Source organism: Manacus candei, unplaced genomic scaffold (assembly GCF_025592945.1).
Source record: "Manacus candei isolate 608988 ecotype Guabito, Panama unplaced genomic scaffold, ASM2559294v1 h1tg000047l, whole genome shotgun sequence".
In the NCBI taxonomy this organism is placed as follows: Eukaryota; Metazoa; Chordata; class Aves; order Passeriformes; family Pipridae; genus Manacus; species Manacus candei.
In genome coordinates, this window is record NW_026138095.1 from 7,072,762 (window position 1) to 7,090,451 (window position 17,690).

The following is a 17,690-nucleotide window of genomic DNA, read 5'->3' on the forward strand; positions in this document are numbered from 1 at the left end:
AAAAAGAAAAGACCTCTCTGTGGGGAGATGCACAGAGGAAAACAGCAACAAGTGCGGGCCCCTGGGCGCCCCGGGGAGCGGAGCTGGCACAGCGCTGGCTCAGCCCCAGCCCGCGGTGGCTCCCCGCAGCACGCCCGCCCTCCCTCCCTGGCACACATGTAACACGAAACTTCGGATCTCCAGGACAACCAGTAACAAAAAAAAAAAAAAAAAAAAAAGGCAGAGACAACAGCTGGCTGTCAGCGGCAGAGCACAGAGGAGCCGAGCGAGGAGCGAGACACACGCCAGGATGAGGGGAGAGATGACGTGAAAGTTTAAGACGACGGAAAGAAAAACAAGAGGAGAAGAAGAGCTGGCGGCGCGCTGGGGTAAGGGCTGAGCTATCGCCGGTGTTCGGGCACCTTAACCTTCCGCTGCTTAGCGAGGAGCTGGTGGAGCTCTCACTGCGGAATGAGCCTGAATTTGTGTGCGAGGGGCACTGAGGAGCAAAGGCGGCAGGAGAAAAGCTTTTAAGCGGATTGCGGAGAGCCGCGCTGCGGCCGCCCTGTAACAAAAGGAGCTGCCCCGCAGTGCTCCGGGTCCGAGCGGGACCGAGCAACTTTTGTTGGTTAGAAAGCCTGGCTGCTCATTTTTCCGTGCTGCTACAGAACGTGACCTTCGCTAATGAGCAGGTCTAGCACGGGGCACTGTCCACAGCGGTGACCTGATATAGCAATAGTGTGGACAAGAGAGCTGGGCTGCCCCTGGGAGCGAGGGCTGTTCGTGCCTGCAGCGAGGAGCTGCCAGCGCAGGCAGGCGTGTGTGAAACCCAGCGGGTGCCAGCCACAGCATTTCTCCAGAGCTCCTCCCAGCTGCAGCTAAGTTTTATTCCCCCAAATCCTGGAGCAAACAGAGAGCTTAGAAAACAAGCCCTGGTCGGGGAACTAACATATTGTGCAAGTTAAGCATCTGTGTCCAATAGAAATAAATGGAAAGATTTTACTCGGTTTCTAACAAGGACATTTCAAAAAAAAAAAAAAAAAGAATTCAGCTGTGGTGTATGCTGGTTTACTATTCAAAGCAGCATGGGAACCCACTGCTCTGAGAGACACATAGATGCACACACACGGTCTATGGTTTACAGTAACAAGACCGTCAAGTTTGCATGCCGTGAAAAGGGAAGGGAGAGGCAAAGGATCCCCTAAATACATAAAATTATAGAATCATAGAATCATTTAGTTTGGAAAAGACCTTTAAGATCATTAAGTCCAAGCCTTGGTTTTACAGAGGTGTCCCACAACCTTGCTGTCCCATCTCCATTTTGCTGCTGGGTACGGGAAGGGGCGCTGGCAAAGGAGACCCATCGTATAAACCCCCTTTTTCTGCCATATGAAGCTGATTTCTCTGTGTTGAAGCTCTTGCAGCTCCTAGCACTGAGCTGGGACCCCCTCAGCCTCTTCCAGGAGGAGCATGGGTGGTCAGCTGTTTACAAACAGAGAGCCAGAAAGCAAGCTCTCATAGAAAGATGTCTTCCCGATCCTACACATGCCTGTAGGGAGGAATGTTAAGGATCAGGTATTTCCACTTCTCTCCATATCCATTAACATGGAAGGGAGGGCAGGTCTTTCTGACCTAAGTGTTGTACAAACACCGAATTGGAACTGCCTGAGTGAGGGGATGTAGTAGTTAAGACCCACACGCCTCCAGCCTAGCCCTGGGCTCAAGGGGATGGAGGGAAGTTTCCACCCTGCTAATGAAGGGTCTGTGTAGGTTGGTTGCTGCAGTTAAGATGGATTCTCGAATAAAGCATGTGAAAAAACAAAGTTTAGGGAAACAAAAAAAAAAAAAGGAAGGAGGGAGGAGTGAGGGGAGAAGGGCAGGGGAGGGAAGGAGGTAGAGAAACATGCCAAGTTTTCCTCGCCAAAAGAAAATGTTAAGGGCTTTGGCTGGGGGGTTGTCCAGCCGCAGCCGCGCTGTACATGTGTGTGGGGGAGAGGAACAGCAATATGAAACACATGTCTGGATAAAAGCAGCAGGACATGGCTTGTGTTACAGCTGTCACAGTGCACAGGCCTCAGCCTCATTACAATGTAAGGGTGGTTATGGGAGCGGAGGAACAAAATAAAGCCAGTTTTGATAGAGCAGATCCTTTCTGTGAGACAGCCCTCTGATCACACAGCCTGCAGTGGGCCAGAGCAGAGTCACACATGGACAGCAGGGACTGTAAGGGACTGTGAGAGAGCTGGGTGAGGAGAGCAGCACCCAGCCCTCACCTCCACTGGGACTCTCACTGCTCTCCCACACAGCCACAGCTGATGTGGTTCAAAACGGCGTCCTCTGAGGAAGCAGCTGTTGTAGCCTTTAGTTTTGAGTTCCTGCACCCAGATGTCATCTTTACTAGGATCAGTCCATCTTATTTCAAAAAACTCAAAAATGCATGTAACTTGTGAGACCTGGAGGTCTGAGATCAGTCAAGGACAGGGCACAGAGGGGGCTGTTGAAAGGTGGAGGAGTTTCCAGCACCCCCTGTGAGCTCCAGCTGCCAGACCTCAACCACCAAACTACTGACAGATCCCACTATGTATGTGAAGTAACTACAAGGCTTTCACAGGCACACAGCTACCTCTCTGTCAGCTTCCTGGGGAATGGTTATTTTGCTAATATTAGAATAGACTTTCAGGCTAGATTCAAGCATCACCAACCCTAAAAAAAGTTCTCTTGTAGAAGAGCTACAGGTTTATTTTTAAAATTGACCTTTTCCTTTCATTGGATGGCTCAGTGCTTTGGTCTCCCCACTTAAAAAATTCCTAGTAGTGAGGAATTATCTTGTGGAGTTTTGTGGATGTGTTTGTGGGATGGACTGGAGAAAACCAGGGTGCTCAGTAGAGGTGTAAAGACTCTCAGCTCAGTGCCCAAATGGGTATCTCAGCTACTGAAAATGCTATTGCAGGGAATTCAGTGCCTTTTTATATTAATCTAATATTTGGTTGTAGGGGAGAGAAGGGACATTTACAGTGCTGCCTCAAAACCCATCTCCATATAGTGGGTAGTGGTGATGACAGGGTATTCCAGCCAAAGGGCTGCCCAGTCAGGGCAGCTTTATAATCTGAAGGAATGTGTGGCCTTCTTTTCCAGACCAACTGACAAAGTCAAAGCTTTTCTCCCATGACATTGAGCTGCAATTTACCAGTTTGGGTGTGTGCTGTTAAAGGGCTGAATTCTCTTGATACTGGAAACTATTTTCATCTGCTTGGGAATGAATTATAGGTCTGTCTGGCACCGTTCACTCCTGTTTTAGGAAAAAAAGGGCTTGTCTGAACTATAGTTAAGATTCACGTGGCTGGTCAACTACAACCGTGGCAGCAAACATTGCATTAACAATGATGAGGGAAAACCATGCACTGATAATACAACTACATTTCTATGGCCCTTTTCATCTCAGCAGTACACTAAAAGCTTGGAACAATAAACAATCGTGCAGGAATTATGACACGTTATGCCAAACTGCATCCAGACTGTAGTCACACCTAGCAACCCACATTGTTCTGGAACAGGAAGCACTGCAGACCTTATCCAGATGAAATCAGAAGCACATTTCAAGAACAAAGCTGGTAGGTTTTGAAACTGGTCAAAGCTTCATGTTCTTTAGAAAGTGGCCAAACACAGTCAGAGTTTATTTTGGAGTTTTAGATCAGAATAAAAAGCATCCCCTCCCCTTTGGCTGCTCAACACCCTCCTTCCATGAGGCTGGGCTTGCCTTCTAAGACTTCCCACAAAATAAACTACCACAATCCATACAGGCTTCCCATCCCTGTACAGATCCAATTTCAACCAATTTGACTTGCCTGAGAAAGAACAACACAAAGCATTTGCTTCTCCACAGTCAGTCTTGGGAAAAAGACAAGGTTGCAATGGGAATGTTGCCCTGGCATTCTGCTTGATGGGCACATCAGGGAGGTTCTCCTTTGTAAGGTCTCTGGAGCTTTGGTGCTGTGGACAGTGGGCACAGTGGAGGAGACCTGACTCCACTGGGACCTGCTGCATTAGGAGTAGAGGCACTGACAGCTTCTTGTTCCCAACAAATTCCCCCCTCCATTGGTCTCCATTTTTAGATTACCTGAGCAACAAATCCACACAAAGCACAGTAAAAGCAATGGATGAGGATCATGGCAAGAGCAGTAGACCCCCTGTGGAGCATGGCTGGCTTAGGAACAAACAAGATGCTTTCATCTACTTCCAACCTAAATGGGCTCAGTGACCAAAGTGTAACAGGCAGTGAGCAAGTAAAGGCCAGTTCAGTTTGTAACTGCAACAAAACCAGGGACTTATTGTCTCCTATCTAAAGATTTCCGAGCATGTTGGAGACTTGGACACACAACAATTAACAAACAAACCTCTGATGATGCTTACATGTTCCAACTCTTTGCAGAGATGAAGTCACCCAACAGAGGGATGGGATGACTTATCCAAAGTCACGCCACCAGTAAAACATCACTGGCAGGCCAGGAAAACTGCTTCTATTTACTAACCTCCAGTCCTGGGGCTAAACCACAAACTCAAATTCATGTCCTTTGCACTTAAATAGGCTGCTCAAATACCACCAGGGTTATGAGTAAACAAGTGTCTCATTCCCCAGCAGTAAATTTCAGCTCACCCACTCCCTCCAGTTCAACTCTGGATGCACCTGTGTGCACACACAGATCAGATGCAGCTTTCCAAACCAAAGACACACCAAAAAACCCCTATCAATTTGCATCAATTCCAAAAGATTTACAGCAACCTGACTAGCTTTAAGCAGTGGCATGTGGGACCCCATCACACATGGTCATCCCCAAAGCTCCTTTTGTTGCTTGAAGCCTGGAAGCCCTCCCACACAGCCAGTTCACAGCACAAAGGAACCTTGACTGAGGCTTTTCTCTCAAATGTCTAGATTGAGGCTTTTTAATGGCTTTATTCTCAAAAGGACTGAGCAGCCAACTTCTTTGAGTGCTTCAGTATGGCATGAGTCCATTAAAACAACTCAGAAAGATAATTTCAGTGCTATTATGGCAATTTTCACAGCTTTATTCAGTGGGCACAGCAAGATGAATCTGCATTAGCGCTTTCTGGGAATCTGAATCTATATAAGCCCTGAACACAGGCCATGCTCTTTGGTTTTACAGGGTCATATAATCCTTGCAGCTGAGCAGCACACCTGCAGCTGTTACCATTCCCCTGCATCATTACTGTTCTCTCTCTTTTCAACCAAGCCTAACAACTCATGACGCATGGCAGATTGGGCCTTTTTTCCCCTCAAAAAGAAATAAACCCAAATTAAATGATTTATCATATTCCCTCCTCTGCTGTGCCTCGTAACATAGGGAAGGGCAGAAAGATTTGATGATCTAGTTCAACTGGCAACACTGGATAGATGAATTATTTCTTAAAGAACAGCCAGAACAGGATACAGCTGAACTCATGGATTTCAGGCTGCCACCCCATCCCAGCAGGAAATTCTAACCCGCCTGTCACAAGACACCAGCATTGAGCTTACTTTCTTTTCCACCTGAGTTTCTCATCTTGCCTCTCTTCCCCTTATTCTCACTTCATGTGAGCTCTGGCTACAGCTGTGGAGCAGAAGTTCCTGACATTAGTCTAACAATGTGTTATGAAGACCACACTGCACTGTGGTCATTCACTGTTTCTTCTGTAACAAGTTCCATCAGCTTTGCTGCCCTACAGCCATGTCTCCTCTGCTCTGGAGGGGTCCCACCCTCAGTGGGTGAGGCTTTGAGGAAGGAAAATGATGAGCAAGGAGAAAAACACCAGCAGACAATTATGTTTGCTCCAAGCTCCACAGAATCTGTGAGGTAGTAACTTGGGTGGCTCTTCTAGGCTCTAAGCCAGCACTCTAACACTAGAAAGTAAACTGTCAGTTAACTTACAACCTACAGACCTACAACCTTAGGTTTTAAATCTCCCAAGAGTTGCCTGTTTTAGTAATAATCATTACAATTACTGCTTCAGTAATGAATATGCTGCACCACCTTTCTGTTACTACTGTTGGTGACAGTAGTAACAGAACTGGGAGCTTCCTTGAACAGAGTATAACAAAAAAAAATGAATTAATTCTTACAACTCGACTCTGAAATTCGTAAGTAATGTCATCACTGTTGTGTTGTACAAGAGGAAGATGGAGAAGTGACACAGCACTATTCTTACCCTTATGCTAATCTCAAGGGTGAGCTCTTGGTTTCGCTGAAATCAAGTGGGAAAAGGTCAGAATCAAAACCAGTCCTGAACAAAGACTTTAAATCACAACTAGAATGGAACATACAGAAGTCTGTGAATATAACTGGCTTTCTTGGGAGAGTTTCACTTTTTTTTCTTTAAGAATTCTTTTATTATTCACCCTTTTGCTACGCTGCACAAGCAGAAATCCCAAAGCAGCGAGAGCCCTTGGAACCAGAGTGCAAGTCAGAAGTGCAGTCGAGCAGAAAAACATTTGCTTCCTCACGGCTAGACTGGAGACTGCACCACCAACATCAAACTTTGCCCCTGATGTAGTTCAGACCAAGGTAAACAAGCAACATTCCTTGCAAGTTTTAGAATAAAAACTCCTTCACTTAGCTCCAGACCAGGTACCATGGGCAGGGGAATGGCCGTTACTGAGACACGCTTTTTCATTTCAGACTAAGCACTTTGCTAATCCAGAGTTCTACAATCCTAATCAGTAATTTTACACTGTATACCCAAACTTCACAAGCCTGGCTCTTATATTTGTTCCTTCTGGTGCAGTCCAAAGCATGGCATGGAAGGTTATTACAGCAGATTCCTTACTAGGAGAACTTCTGGACAGGCAGAAACACCTCCAAAGGGAACAAACATTTTCAAGATGTTAGAGCCAGAATTTTTTTCCTTTTTTTTTTTTTTTTCTACATTTTTCTTCTAGAGCCAAGAACAGAAAACACAAATCACCTCTGCTTCCTCCACCATCTCCTGGAATGGAAACAAAACTGAAAACCTGCTGACACAGAATCCCACAGCACCGTGCAAAGGATAAGGCAGCCGTTTCTGGAGCAGCTCACTTGGGGTATGCAGTCATCTGGAAAGAACTATTTAGCCCTAGTCTCAAAAGTGACCTTTTCAGGTCAAAAGGCCACAGCTCTGCCTCCCTGCTAAGTTGCACAGAGATCTTTCTGTAGATGTAGATTTTCCATCCACCCCCATCCCAGCTGGTTCCGATTTTTATTCCTTAGCTTGGGTTTAAAAGAACAAAGAAAAGCCTTTTTGAATTGCATAAACATACAAAACTTAATTTAACTTGGCACTGTAATATTTAAGCCCAGCATGCAAAGAAACAGCCAAGGTCTCTCTGTCCTCAGTGTGTTTAGAAGAAACTGAACTCCAAGCCTCCATTTGTCTGAGTAACCGATCCAGATGTGCAGGAAGGAATTAGCTGGCTTGTTCTGGAAGTGCTGTCTTGGTCACTTGGCTTTGTGTTATCACCAAGACCAGGACATTAAACTGCAATGTTCAAGTCCCATAACCCAGTGATGACTATTACAAAATACACAAACTAGGATATTTTGATATAACAATGACATAAAAGTTATAATCCATTCAAGTGTTGACCTGTCCAAACATTTGTTTTAGGTGAAACTATGGATGTTTCTCAACAATACCCAATTCCAGATCCTGACTGAAGAAAAAATTGAGCATCCATAGGTCTCCTGCCCACTAGTTTGTTGCAATGCCTTCCAAAATCCTGCTCATGGGGCAAAAGATCAGCAAATATTGGTGGCAAAACTGAGGCACATAACTTTGATTACACTAATATTTTCAGTAACAGTAGCTCCTGATGATCACTCTGAGAATAAAGAAGGTCTAAGATTACTGAGCAGGATTAACCTCCCTTGAGGAGCATCTCCCCAATAGATCCAGGGGCTTTTATTTGCTCATCACTAGCACTGATGGGTGGACATCCATTGTTCAATTCATATATTGCTCAGTTAGAATGTGGCTTAAAATAAAACCCTTACCGTGCATTCATCTGTAAGAACTTGAAAAGCACCCATCTGTCCCCAGGGAATGCAGACTTTAAATCTTAATATCACCATACAGTAAAACTGGTTGATAAAACATTATTAAAGGTATTGTACTGAGGTGTTGAAATAAGTGCCTTAGTTTTTGAAGAGGCTTTCTGTAGCTCAAAGTGCAAGAAGTCTTCAAGGGAGTCTACTTTGTGTTACTCAGTAAAAACCAACTGAAAACTATGTACCACTGATGTTTAGCATTTGGAATTCAAGTTGAGTTAGAACTGCATTTCTTTCTGGAAGGACAAGTTAGCACAACTAGAAAAAAAAATTATTTTCATTGGCTGAAAGCCAAGGGCAGGCACTGTCCAGTTCTAACTCTGTGTCTGCTGAAATAAGTGTCCTTGTAGAAGAATCACCGTTTTGCCTTTGCTTAACAGTGCAGTTGACAAAACACCCTCCAAGCTGGATTTTGAAATTAAAACAGTGCTAGAACACGTAGACAGTTAATAGTCCTCCACCTTAGCTACTGGGAGCAAGGACTGAGACCAGATAAACTTGTTTTCCTTGTGATCACCAGCTGTATAAGAAGGCTGGCAGCTCCCTAGCATTAGTCAGTGAAGAGGTTTATTCTCTGTTTGATTCTTCTACAGCATAAAGCCTGGAGAGCTTGTGACAGAATGTCTACTGAAACCTTTCTGAAGGAAATTCAAGGCATTGCTGAGAAGTTTCTCCTTAAGCTTCAGAAACTGCCCAAGGCTGAGCCAGTGGAAATTGTCTGCTTTTGTGTGGTTCTTCTGTTCATCGGTGAGTTTATTGGTGGAGGCCAAGGGGTGTCAGAATTTCTCTTCTATGGGGGCAGCTTGTGCCACACTCTTGGTTGGTGGGTTGGTGGTGTTGGCAGTTCTTTTACAGGCTGTGCTCTGAGGCCCAGGTTAAGTTCTAGGTAATTTTTTTAATATTCAGCACATATCTCTACATGGATGCAGAGCATGACAGGCCAACAGTACAGCTTTACCCAAAGCTCTCATATTCAAACATTAGTTTAAACAGCAGTATTTTAACCAAACCAGAGCTGCTGTAATGTTTTGATGCATAGGAGATAGTTTATGACAAATGGTGTTAGGACATCTCCCTGACACAAAAGACACTTAAGTGAGATTCTGAGTGTCATTCCTGTTCCTGGCTCAGTGGAAGCCAGTATGCTTCAGATGAGCCTATTTATTACCCTCTGGTAATGGCAAGATCCCTCCTGCTGCTCTGTGTGGGGATGGCATGGAAGGAATAACAAAGAACTTCTTGATCAAGGGGGATGAAGTTTGTTTATACGATGGGAAAAACAAGCAGGAAGGAAGACAGGCCCTCCTCCTCAAAAACACAGTTTGCTCCCAGACAAAAGGAAGGGTGTGTATCCAGCTGGACACTCCTCCCTGGGCTGGAATTCAGAAAGTCACACCTGCTGCTTTATTTTGTTCATACCTACAGCTGGTTCCCCACAAGTTCAGATACCTGGCAGCCCAGCTCCAGGCTTTGAAGGAACACATGTACACACACACACATGCACGTTCACACACTATTATGTGTTTTGCAGGATGAAACATGTCATCCTTTTCTACTCCAGATAAACTAATATATCCCTTCCAAAAGCAACCATCATGGCTAGAGGAGAATATCAGGAAGTTAGCCCACTGCTTTGTGAAACAAAACTCTGCATTTGAAGTACCTATTTTTTCAAGCTAAATACAGAAGAAAGAGTAAAGTCAACCCAGTCACAAATATCTATCCTTAAAGGCTACACTGCATGCTCTCTTCAGAAATACAACTGACAGTTTGAGCAACCAAACCCTCTTGAGTTGCTTCTGACACAACTATGGGCAGAGTTGGATTTTCATCCTTTCCAAGCACATAGCTCTGCTTAGTAACTGCATGTCAGCTCCTAAGCAACAGCCCATGAGGCAGGTGAGGATAAACCCCCACATGGTTTGGTATGTAGCTCTTAAGATCTCGAAATACCAGGTAATGATTGTCCAGATTAAATGGATAACCAATACAAGTGAGCAGGAACTTAGGAGGGGGGAGTTTGGAATATAAGGAAAAAAAAAAATTCAAAAGAAACCAGGCTTTGTTCATTTTGCTGCTCAACAAACAACTTGCAGGAGGCATAGGGATTGCTCCAACACCATGAAACAATATCCTTTGCTTCTCTTTCCAGTCACTGTTCTGGTGCTCATGATCATTGCCTGCAGTTGCTGCTGCTACAGCTGCTGTGGCTGTGATGACACCAGAGGTAGGAAGAGCCAAGTCCGCCCAACTGCCCGCTCGTGAAGTTCAATGAGGTGACACAACCTACTATCAAGGACACGCATGGACATCATGATTCAGTCCTATGGGAATGACTTTCCACACTAGCTCACTGAAAATGGCAATAACAATATTAATTAACATGACTCAAAGGACCAGAAACCACAGCGTAGAATTCCTTCTCTCTGTGACAGCCACTACTGTGACCAGAAAGGTAAAGCTCCTTTACCATCACTGTCTCCCTCTTCTGGGGTGGGATGGGGTGGGAGGGCATGGACACAAGTTGCTGAGAAAAGAGACAGCTTTCCCAAAGACAGCCCTGCAGCTGGGCCAGCCAAGGATCCCCTCTGCGAGCACGGGGCCACAGACCAAAGCAGAGAACACGTCCAGGACCACATGCCAGGCAGTGCCTGCTCTCCTCACAGGTGGCTAATCCAGAAGGATGGTGCTGGGCATTAGCAAAACTCACTGACATCACCACATGCTCAGGTGATCATGGATCAAGCCCAAACCTGCTCTTTCAAAAACCAGCTGCAGGAGACATGTTTAGCTGAGCTATCTGCTGAAAACAACAAATCATGGACCTTCTGATCCAGACGTGCCAGCTGAGGCTCTGAGAACAGCTGGTAACAGATGCTCCTGGTGTCATTTCATTGCTGTTACAATGAGGTGAAATTGCCAAAGAAAAAATTCAGATCATGTGGAATATTCTTTGTAAACAGAAAGACGAAGGCAAAAGGGAAAAACTCACCAACACCACAGCTTATTTTGATCATACTACTGCTAAACGTGCTCCCTCCCCACCCCCTGCGTGGTTCTACTGCTTGCTGCAGATGAATGGTTCTTGCAGAGCATGGGAGCTACAGGAGATGAACAAATCCCTGCCCTTACTTGAGGGATCTGTGGCCTGACTCCCTGCACTGCGTGCAGTTTATTTTAGTGGACATAAACACTATGCCAAGGGTATGTTTATGAGCAGGCACAAAGGCATTTTGGGGGAGTGACACACACCGTGGTAACCGTCACTTCAGGGTATGTGAGCAGCAGCTGACAGCGGGCACGGTGACAGAGCAGAGCCAAGAATGGGCTGTGCTGCTGGAGTTAACAAGTGCAAATAAATCCCTTTTCCATGCTGCAGCCACCGTGTATGTTTGGTTTGCGCTCCGGCGAACTTCCGAAAGGGATTTATGTACGTACAAGGCTGTGGCACAGGCCACGACTTTCACAGCTGGGACAGCCCAGTGGAAGGCTGAAATACTGCACAACTCAAAGCCACTGGTCTTTCAGCACCAAATGTGGGACCAAACACCTTTTTGAGAAGGTGTAAAAAGTTACATGCACATAGAAAAGTCACCTTCAGCCCCTGTATCCCAAGTGCTAAGTGCAGAGGAGGCAAAGGGATTACACATGTATGTACCAGAGGCAACATGGAGCTAGGGAGAATACAATCATCAAGTTTTTAACAGTGGGCTTTTAAATATCCTTTACACTTCAAAAGGGAGAAAAAAATAAAGAAAATTTTGTAAAGAAATGTCTTTTCTCTGATGCCTGCGCCCAGATTGGTAAAAAGCACATTACATCAGTAGTTTCTTATGTTTAAGAACTTTATTTTTTGTCAACAAACCAGATGTGGGTATTTGGCATTTTTGTGCTGCTGCACATTGGAATATATCTGCAGCCAGTGACACACAAAATAGTCTAAGAATTAAAAGAAAAATAAAATTCCTCAAACTACTGATGTTACTTTTAAATTAATAAAAAGGAAAAACCTTCCAGCAGAAGATGAGGATGTTCCTCAGAAAGTAAATAGCTGAGCCCCAACTTGGCAACTGCCAATAGCAGACTACACCAGGATGAGCCACTGCATGCACAGTTACACTCAGACTAACAAAGCACTGGGCTTTATTAGGCTGTCCCAAAGCTTTCACTGCCAACCAGCATGTCAGGGTAAAATAAGCTCAAGCACAGCATCAGTTCAGTCTAATCAACATTCAGAGGTGCATCACACCAACCTCTCAGATATGTCACTGCTCATTTCACTCACAAACAAGTGGCAATCAAGGTGGCATCGGCAGCCTCAGAACCTCTTTTGCAGGAGACAGACTCAACAGATGTTTCTGTATCTAAATTAAGTCACAAGACCCGGGAATGAACAGAGCTCACTTTCTTTCCTAGCTGGTGCTAGACAGTGCCAGCTACAGACATGAACAGAATCCCATTGAGAACTGTTGGAGCAGCATGGAGCCAGTCTGTGCTAAGTCAGGAGGAAGCTCAGCAGGCTGGACACATACCAACAACTGACAGGTTGCTGTCACTGGGAACAAGCTGCCAGGCCTTATCTCAACAGGAAAAGCTACAAATGCATGTTTCCCAGTGGTGGTACAAGTTAAACCACTGACAGATACCAGGCAGGGGGACAAGAGAAATGGCTCCTCTCTTATCGCTGCCGCCTTAAGTTCCTGAATTAGAAACTGAGTAAACACAAGACTGTTAAACAAAGAGAAGGACAGAAAATGAAGCAATTACTTAAAGAACTCAGGTGGCTTTCTGGAGCAGAGTAGGCACCATTTAGAGGGGTCCCTGGACCAATTTCTACACACTTGTCTGGACCTCACAGGCCTAATGTTCTGCTTTGTACCATTTTGTACCACTGCACTCAGCTGGGCTATTCCTATAGCTGAGATTTAGACATGCCAATTGCCTGCCTGGATGGGTGGGGTCTGCTGCTTTCTTGCATGCAGCTTATCAGGGTGGCCTGAAAGATGCCCAGCAAGTCCCCAGTTTACTGCAGCCCTTCAGCTTCTGCCAACTACAAACGTGCCTGTCCCTGAGTCCCTGCTCACCACCCACAAGAGCTTTTGTGGTTTTGGCTTCAGTCCATACTCATATATTGGGACCTGTAGGGAGCACTAGTGAGGATGGATCCTCTGTTTCAAAATGCAGAGGGAGATTCAGAAAAGCACAGACTAAGGAGAGACGGCTTCAAACACACCAACTCCTGCACATGTTGTGAAAACTGAGTGAGCTGGAAGGAACTGCAAGGGAATACCGTTACTTCAGTCCTGATGATAAAAGTGTTGAAGTCGATTCTTTCCCTGAGGAACCTCAAAAAGCCAGCAAGGCCAGCCCCTCCAGCAGAAGTGGTTGAAGGTCTACTGATGACTCGATGGAATAGCTTCTGTTCTGTAACATTATCCCTCTGGTTTCAAAGCGATTTGCTTGGCTTGTGAAAAATAAGTTTCCTTTTACACACATGCAGTCTCGCACACCACACTCCTCCTTCTCCCCTCCCACCTCTCTGCAGAACCATCCCTCAGGTCTTCTCCAGTCAGGAAAGCAATAGGGAGGCAGTTTTATTGCAGTTAACAGCAGTGGAGTGCTCTGTAACGGGTTTATCTCTGTGAACTGTCACAACGGATTTCAGACTGCAGGGCAATCTTGTTCGTGGTCTCACTTTAGGTATGAGAGTCTCCTAAAGGAGCTTCCAATACAGATCCAGTCAGGATCCAGGAGACAGCCTTCCTCTCCACCACATTCTGTCCAGACAGGACATAGTGGGCCTTTACAATCACCACAGCAGGTGTAGGAGGGGATAAAGCCACGGAGAGGAAGAAATGTCTGAGCAACAGCTGAATTAGGACTTTTTATTTAGGCTCAAGGTCTTTGATTTGATTATATTAGCCACACCTTTGCAGGAAAATCAGCTGTTAATCATTTACTGCAGCACCAAGGTAATTTCCAGGCTACCTCTGAAAGTCTTGAGGCACAGTAAGGTGTCCCTCATCACTGGCCAGGATCTCTTGGAGAGGTGCAGAGGAGGCAATGGAAGAAATACCTTCTACAAACACAACAGCTTCAGGTATTTATAAAATCTTCATAAAGCTCTCCTATTTCAGGAGGTTAACTGTGCTTAGCAAAAGAGAGAGGAACTTCCTGGGGTGTGCAGGGTTCCTGCCTTTGAGTCTATAGAACCAATATCTAGGCTGCCTCCTTTCTGAAGGCAAAGGAAGCCATCCAGAACAGCTTTCCTGTCCCATGTGCCTGTTGGTAAGAGACTGAGCATGGTGATCTGCCATCAGTCCAGAAAACAAACCATGAACTGAATATATTTGGCTGCTGAAAAAGAAACAAAACCTTCAGCAAGTGCAAGCTTGTGCTTCTAGTCAAATCTGAGCTGCTGAGGATGAAACACGCTTTACAGGACTAATCCTTTTCCTTACAGTACTCAGGATACCTAAGGGGCAGCAAGTCAAACAAATTTTCAAAAATAACAAAGATCTCTTCCTGTATTACATCTGCATAGTTGTATTTGCAAGAAAGTGTGAGAAATATTCCACCCTTTCCCTTGAGAAACAAGGAACCTTCAGTAAAACCACAAGATGCTCACAAAGAGATGCTGGATGTTCTTTAGAGGGCTGACAGCTGAGTCATTATGCAAAGTATCAGTGAAAGAGCAAGTGTGTAGAACCCACTGAGATTCCAGTTTAAATTATTACTGGACCTAAGTACTTCATGGAAGGAAAACTTGTGCTTCTATTGCAGAGTAACAGAAAGCATTACTAAAGCAAACTCCATTAGCAGGACTCCCTTTTTAACATAATTAGACTACTCTAAGCCTTATAAAAGCAACAAGTTGTACATGATCTTTGCTTATTGCTGGTGGGTGGATTTTTTTTTTGCTTGTTTGTTTTTAAATAAGTCTTCATTTAATCTCCAGTGTGTTCTCAGAGTCTCAGTCCCCAACTCTATTTTAGAGATCTTTCTAATGGTATCAAGGAAGTTCTCCCACTGAATACTTGGTTTTCATGTATAGGCTGTGCAGCTAACAGAGATGAAGGGTTCATACTGAACATGCTGGAAAGACACTATATTATTTAAAATATTGATTAACTATGATTAAAATAAATCTCAACTGCCAAAATCTTATAGAGCCAGAAGCTTTTCCTCTTTACATCTTGGTAGATCTGATTGTGAAACAGGCCTCAGCTGTATTTCTTCTGGTTTATGCTCCCATTTCTGTTTCTCCTTTTAGAAGGGGGATGATTGTAGGCACAGACAGCATTCATACCTGTAACTGGTTTTGGGATTGTGCTCAGAGCATAGAGAGGATACACCGACACCTGACACTGTTCTTGTTTACCCCCAGCAGGGTGGAAAACCAGCATGTCATCAGCGCAAGAGGCATCCTCAGTTCTGGAAGACCTAAAGACACTGATTACAGCAAGTGACTGGGCTCTTGAAGGGCTGGTGGTGATTGGCATCTTCTGTCTTGTTTTTATTGCTCTCATTTTATTTGCTGCTATCTTTGGGTGCTGCACATCTTCAAGGCACAAACAGAGCAGCACATAGACAGCGACGTAACGACGCGGTACTTGGAGCAAGAATCAGCTCAGCTACAACCTGACTGTGTTGTTCACAGAAAGCTTCCTCATCCTCTCTCCCTGGGTGATTATTTCTCCCCATGCAACTTTCCTGCATCAAAAGCAATGCCCCAATGCCTGCAAGTTGTTCTGCAGGCCCACAGCAAACTCAGTACATCGGGCTGTCTGTGCTCACGAACTGCGTGATTCGCCAATACCAAAGTCAACTCACCTCTGCCTGATTTTCATCTTTCAAGCAAACCCACCAGTTAGAGGTGGCTACCCCCCAAAACTGATTAAGATGTCTTCTGCTGCTGCAGCTACGTGGTTTGTTTTTTCTTTTTTTCACCTTGCAAAAGAGCAATAGGAAGCTCTGAGCACTGAAAGCTTTGTCTAAACCCACTCTGGAAAAGCAGCTTATACCATTGTTCTCCTGTCATACATGGACAATAGCCTAAATATACTATGCAAAAACTTGCTTGCCAGTACACAATCTATCTTTATTTGTTCTTATTTATAACCTTGCAAGGTCAGAGTTTAAGGTTTGCTTTCACTGTTTGGATGGTAAATAGAACTGTATTAATTCAATATGTAAAAAAGAAATGCAACGTGGCGTTTCTTTCCATATCACCTCAGTGTCCTGCACAGTTATAAGCAGGGAGGTCAGTCAGTGGTGCTGCAAGATGTGTCACTGGGATGCACATGGCATGTTATACAGTAGGAAGAATGGACCAAGCTGGGGGTGGGAAGAAAAAGTATGGGAGATTTCTAATTAGGTCAGTGATATTCAAATTATTATTATTCTGAGGCCCTGGCACAGAAGCTGTGGCTGCCCCATCCCTGGAAGTGTTCAAGGCCAGGTTGGATGAGGCTTGGAGCAACCTGGTCTAGTGGAAGGTGTCCCTGCCTATGGCAGGTGGATGGAACTGGGTGGTCTTTAAGGTCCCTTCCAACTCAAACCATTCTATGATTATACAAACCCCAGACACAAACAGCCCTCTGCCCCTCTGTGAGCTGGTAACACACAGCAGAAGGAGCAGACCTACTCAGCCAAGTGGATCAAATTCTTAGAGCAAGAAGCCTCCTAGAAGCTACTTCACACCATCACCTCAACTTTAGGCAAAGAAGTGCTCCTTAAGTGCCCAAGGATCCAGTGTCGTGTCATAATTCAGTACAAAAAGGACTATCCCATAAAAAACAGGATTTGTTTACCAAGCATGACAAGGACAAACATGACAACACGCTCGCCAAGGCATCAGAAAAAAAGCACATTACATTCATGCTGAAAAAGTTGTTCTAAACTCAGGTGTGAAAAGTGAAATGAAATGCAGAACTTGTAAGCAAGACACATGAAGACCATTTCCAGTTAGTGAACACACACTGCTCTCTTCCTGACAGAATTACAGCTTTGATGTCTTATCCAGCATAAAACAGCAATTAGTACAATTACAGCTTACAAGGCATGCACTAAACCTGAACAATGCACGTTGTGGTTGCTAGTCTGCATTTAGGTTGGACACATCCATAATTTAAGCCTGTTTCTAAAACATTCTAAGCACCTTGTAAGGTCAATGAGAATCACAGATACCCAGTACTTTGCAGTGTAGAGCCCCTGAGATTTACAGAAACATTAAATCTAAATGCTTCCATCCCATGCTGATTAGGCTGTCTGTTTGTCCCCTTAGGAGAGAGGTGATGTAGTGAAGGAGGAGAGAGTCAAAAGCAATTGCAACTAAGTCAACCCATCATCAAAGATAGAACATTGTAAAATACATCACCAGAGGAGTTATAGTTTAACATCCCCATGTCGCTTGGTGAGGCTCCAAGACCAACATCTCACTTAACTCAGAGGTGGGAGTGATGAGAGAACTCCCAGGGACACCTTCCTCAGCCCAGACAGCAAAATATCAAGCAATTCATTCAGTATTTTTTTTTCCTGGACATGCAGGATCAATCTCAACCATAACAGTTCCCTGGAAGGATAGGGCATGGTTTCCCCAACATTAACATCAGTGTTTGAAAGAAGTGCACTCAC

The 17,690-nt window shown here is 44.8% G+C and overlaps 2 protein-coding genes across 4 annotated transcripts in view; one reads left to right on the forward strand and one right to left on the reverse strand.

The window, feature by feature from the left end:
* The window catches only part of RECQL5 (RecQ like helicase 5), a 37,534-nt gene that overhangs the window by 12,814 nt on the left and 7,030 nt on the right, over window positions 1–17,690 (reverse strand). The window lies entirely within an intron of this gene.
* SMIM5 (small integral membrane protein 5) lies at window positions 173–17,662 on the forward strand. Of its 3 annotated transcripts, none has more exons than XR_007906315.1 (5): window positions 173–368; window positions 6,911–7,051; window positions 8,648–8,801; window positions 10,207–10,509; window positions 15,442–17,662. XR_007906315.1 is itself a non-coding variant. In XM_051797863.1 (5 exons), the coding sequence occupies exons 4-5, from the start codon at window positions 8,675–8,677 to the stop codon at window positions 10,317–10,319; spliced, it is 240 nt and encodes a 79-aa protein (XP_051653823.1). In that variant the 5' UTR covers window positions 3,505–3,590; window positions 6,395–6,536; window positions 6,911–7,051; window positions 8,648–8,674; the 3' UTR covers window positions 10,320–10,509. The 3 variants fall into 3 exon arrangements, 1 of the variants encoding a protein (XP_051653823.1); XR_007906314.1 differs by lacking the exon at window positions 173–368 and adding an exon at window positions 3,498–3,590 and having other exon boundaries at window positions 15,442–16,139; XM_051797863.1 differs by lacking the exons at window positions 173–368; window positions 15,442–17,662 and adding exons at window positions 3,505–3,590; window positions 6,395–6,536.

What these genes read in the sequence shown, in the direction of transcription:
- SMIM5 (XM_051797863.1), top strand. Translation starts at nt 8,675, where the DNA reads ATGTCTACTGAAACCTTTCTGAAGGAAATTCAAGGCATTGCTGAGAAG. An exon ending in TGTGGTTCTTCTGTTCATCG is followed by an intron (nt 8,802 to 10,206) that starts GTGAGTTTATTG and finishes TTCTCTTTCCAG; the next exon opens with TCACTGTTCTGGTGCTCATG.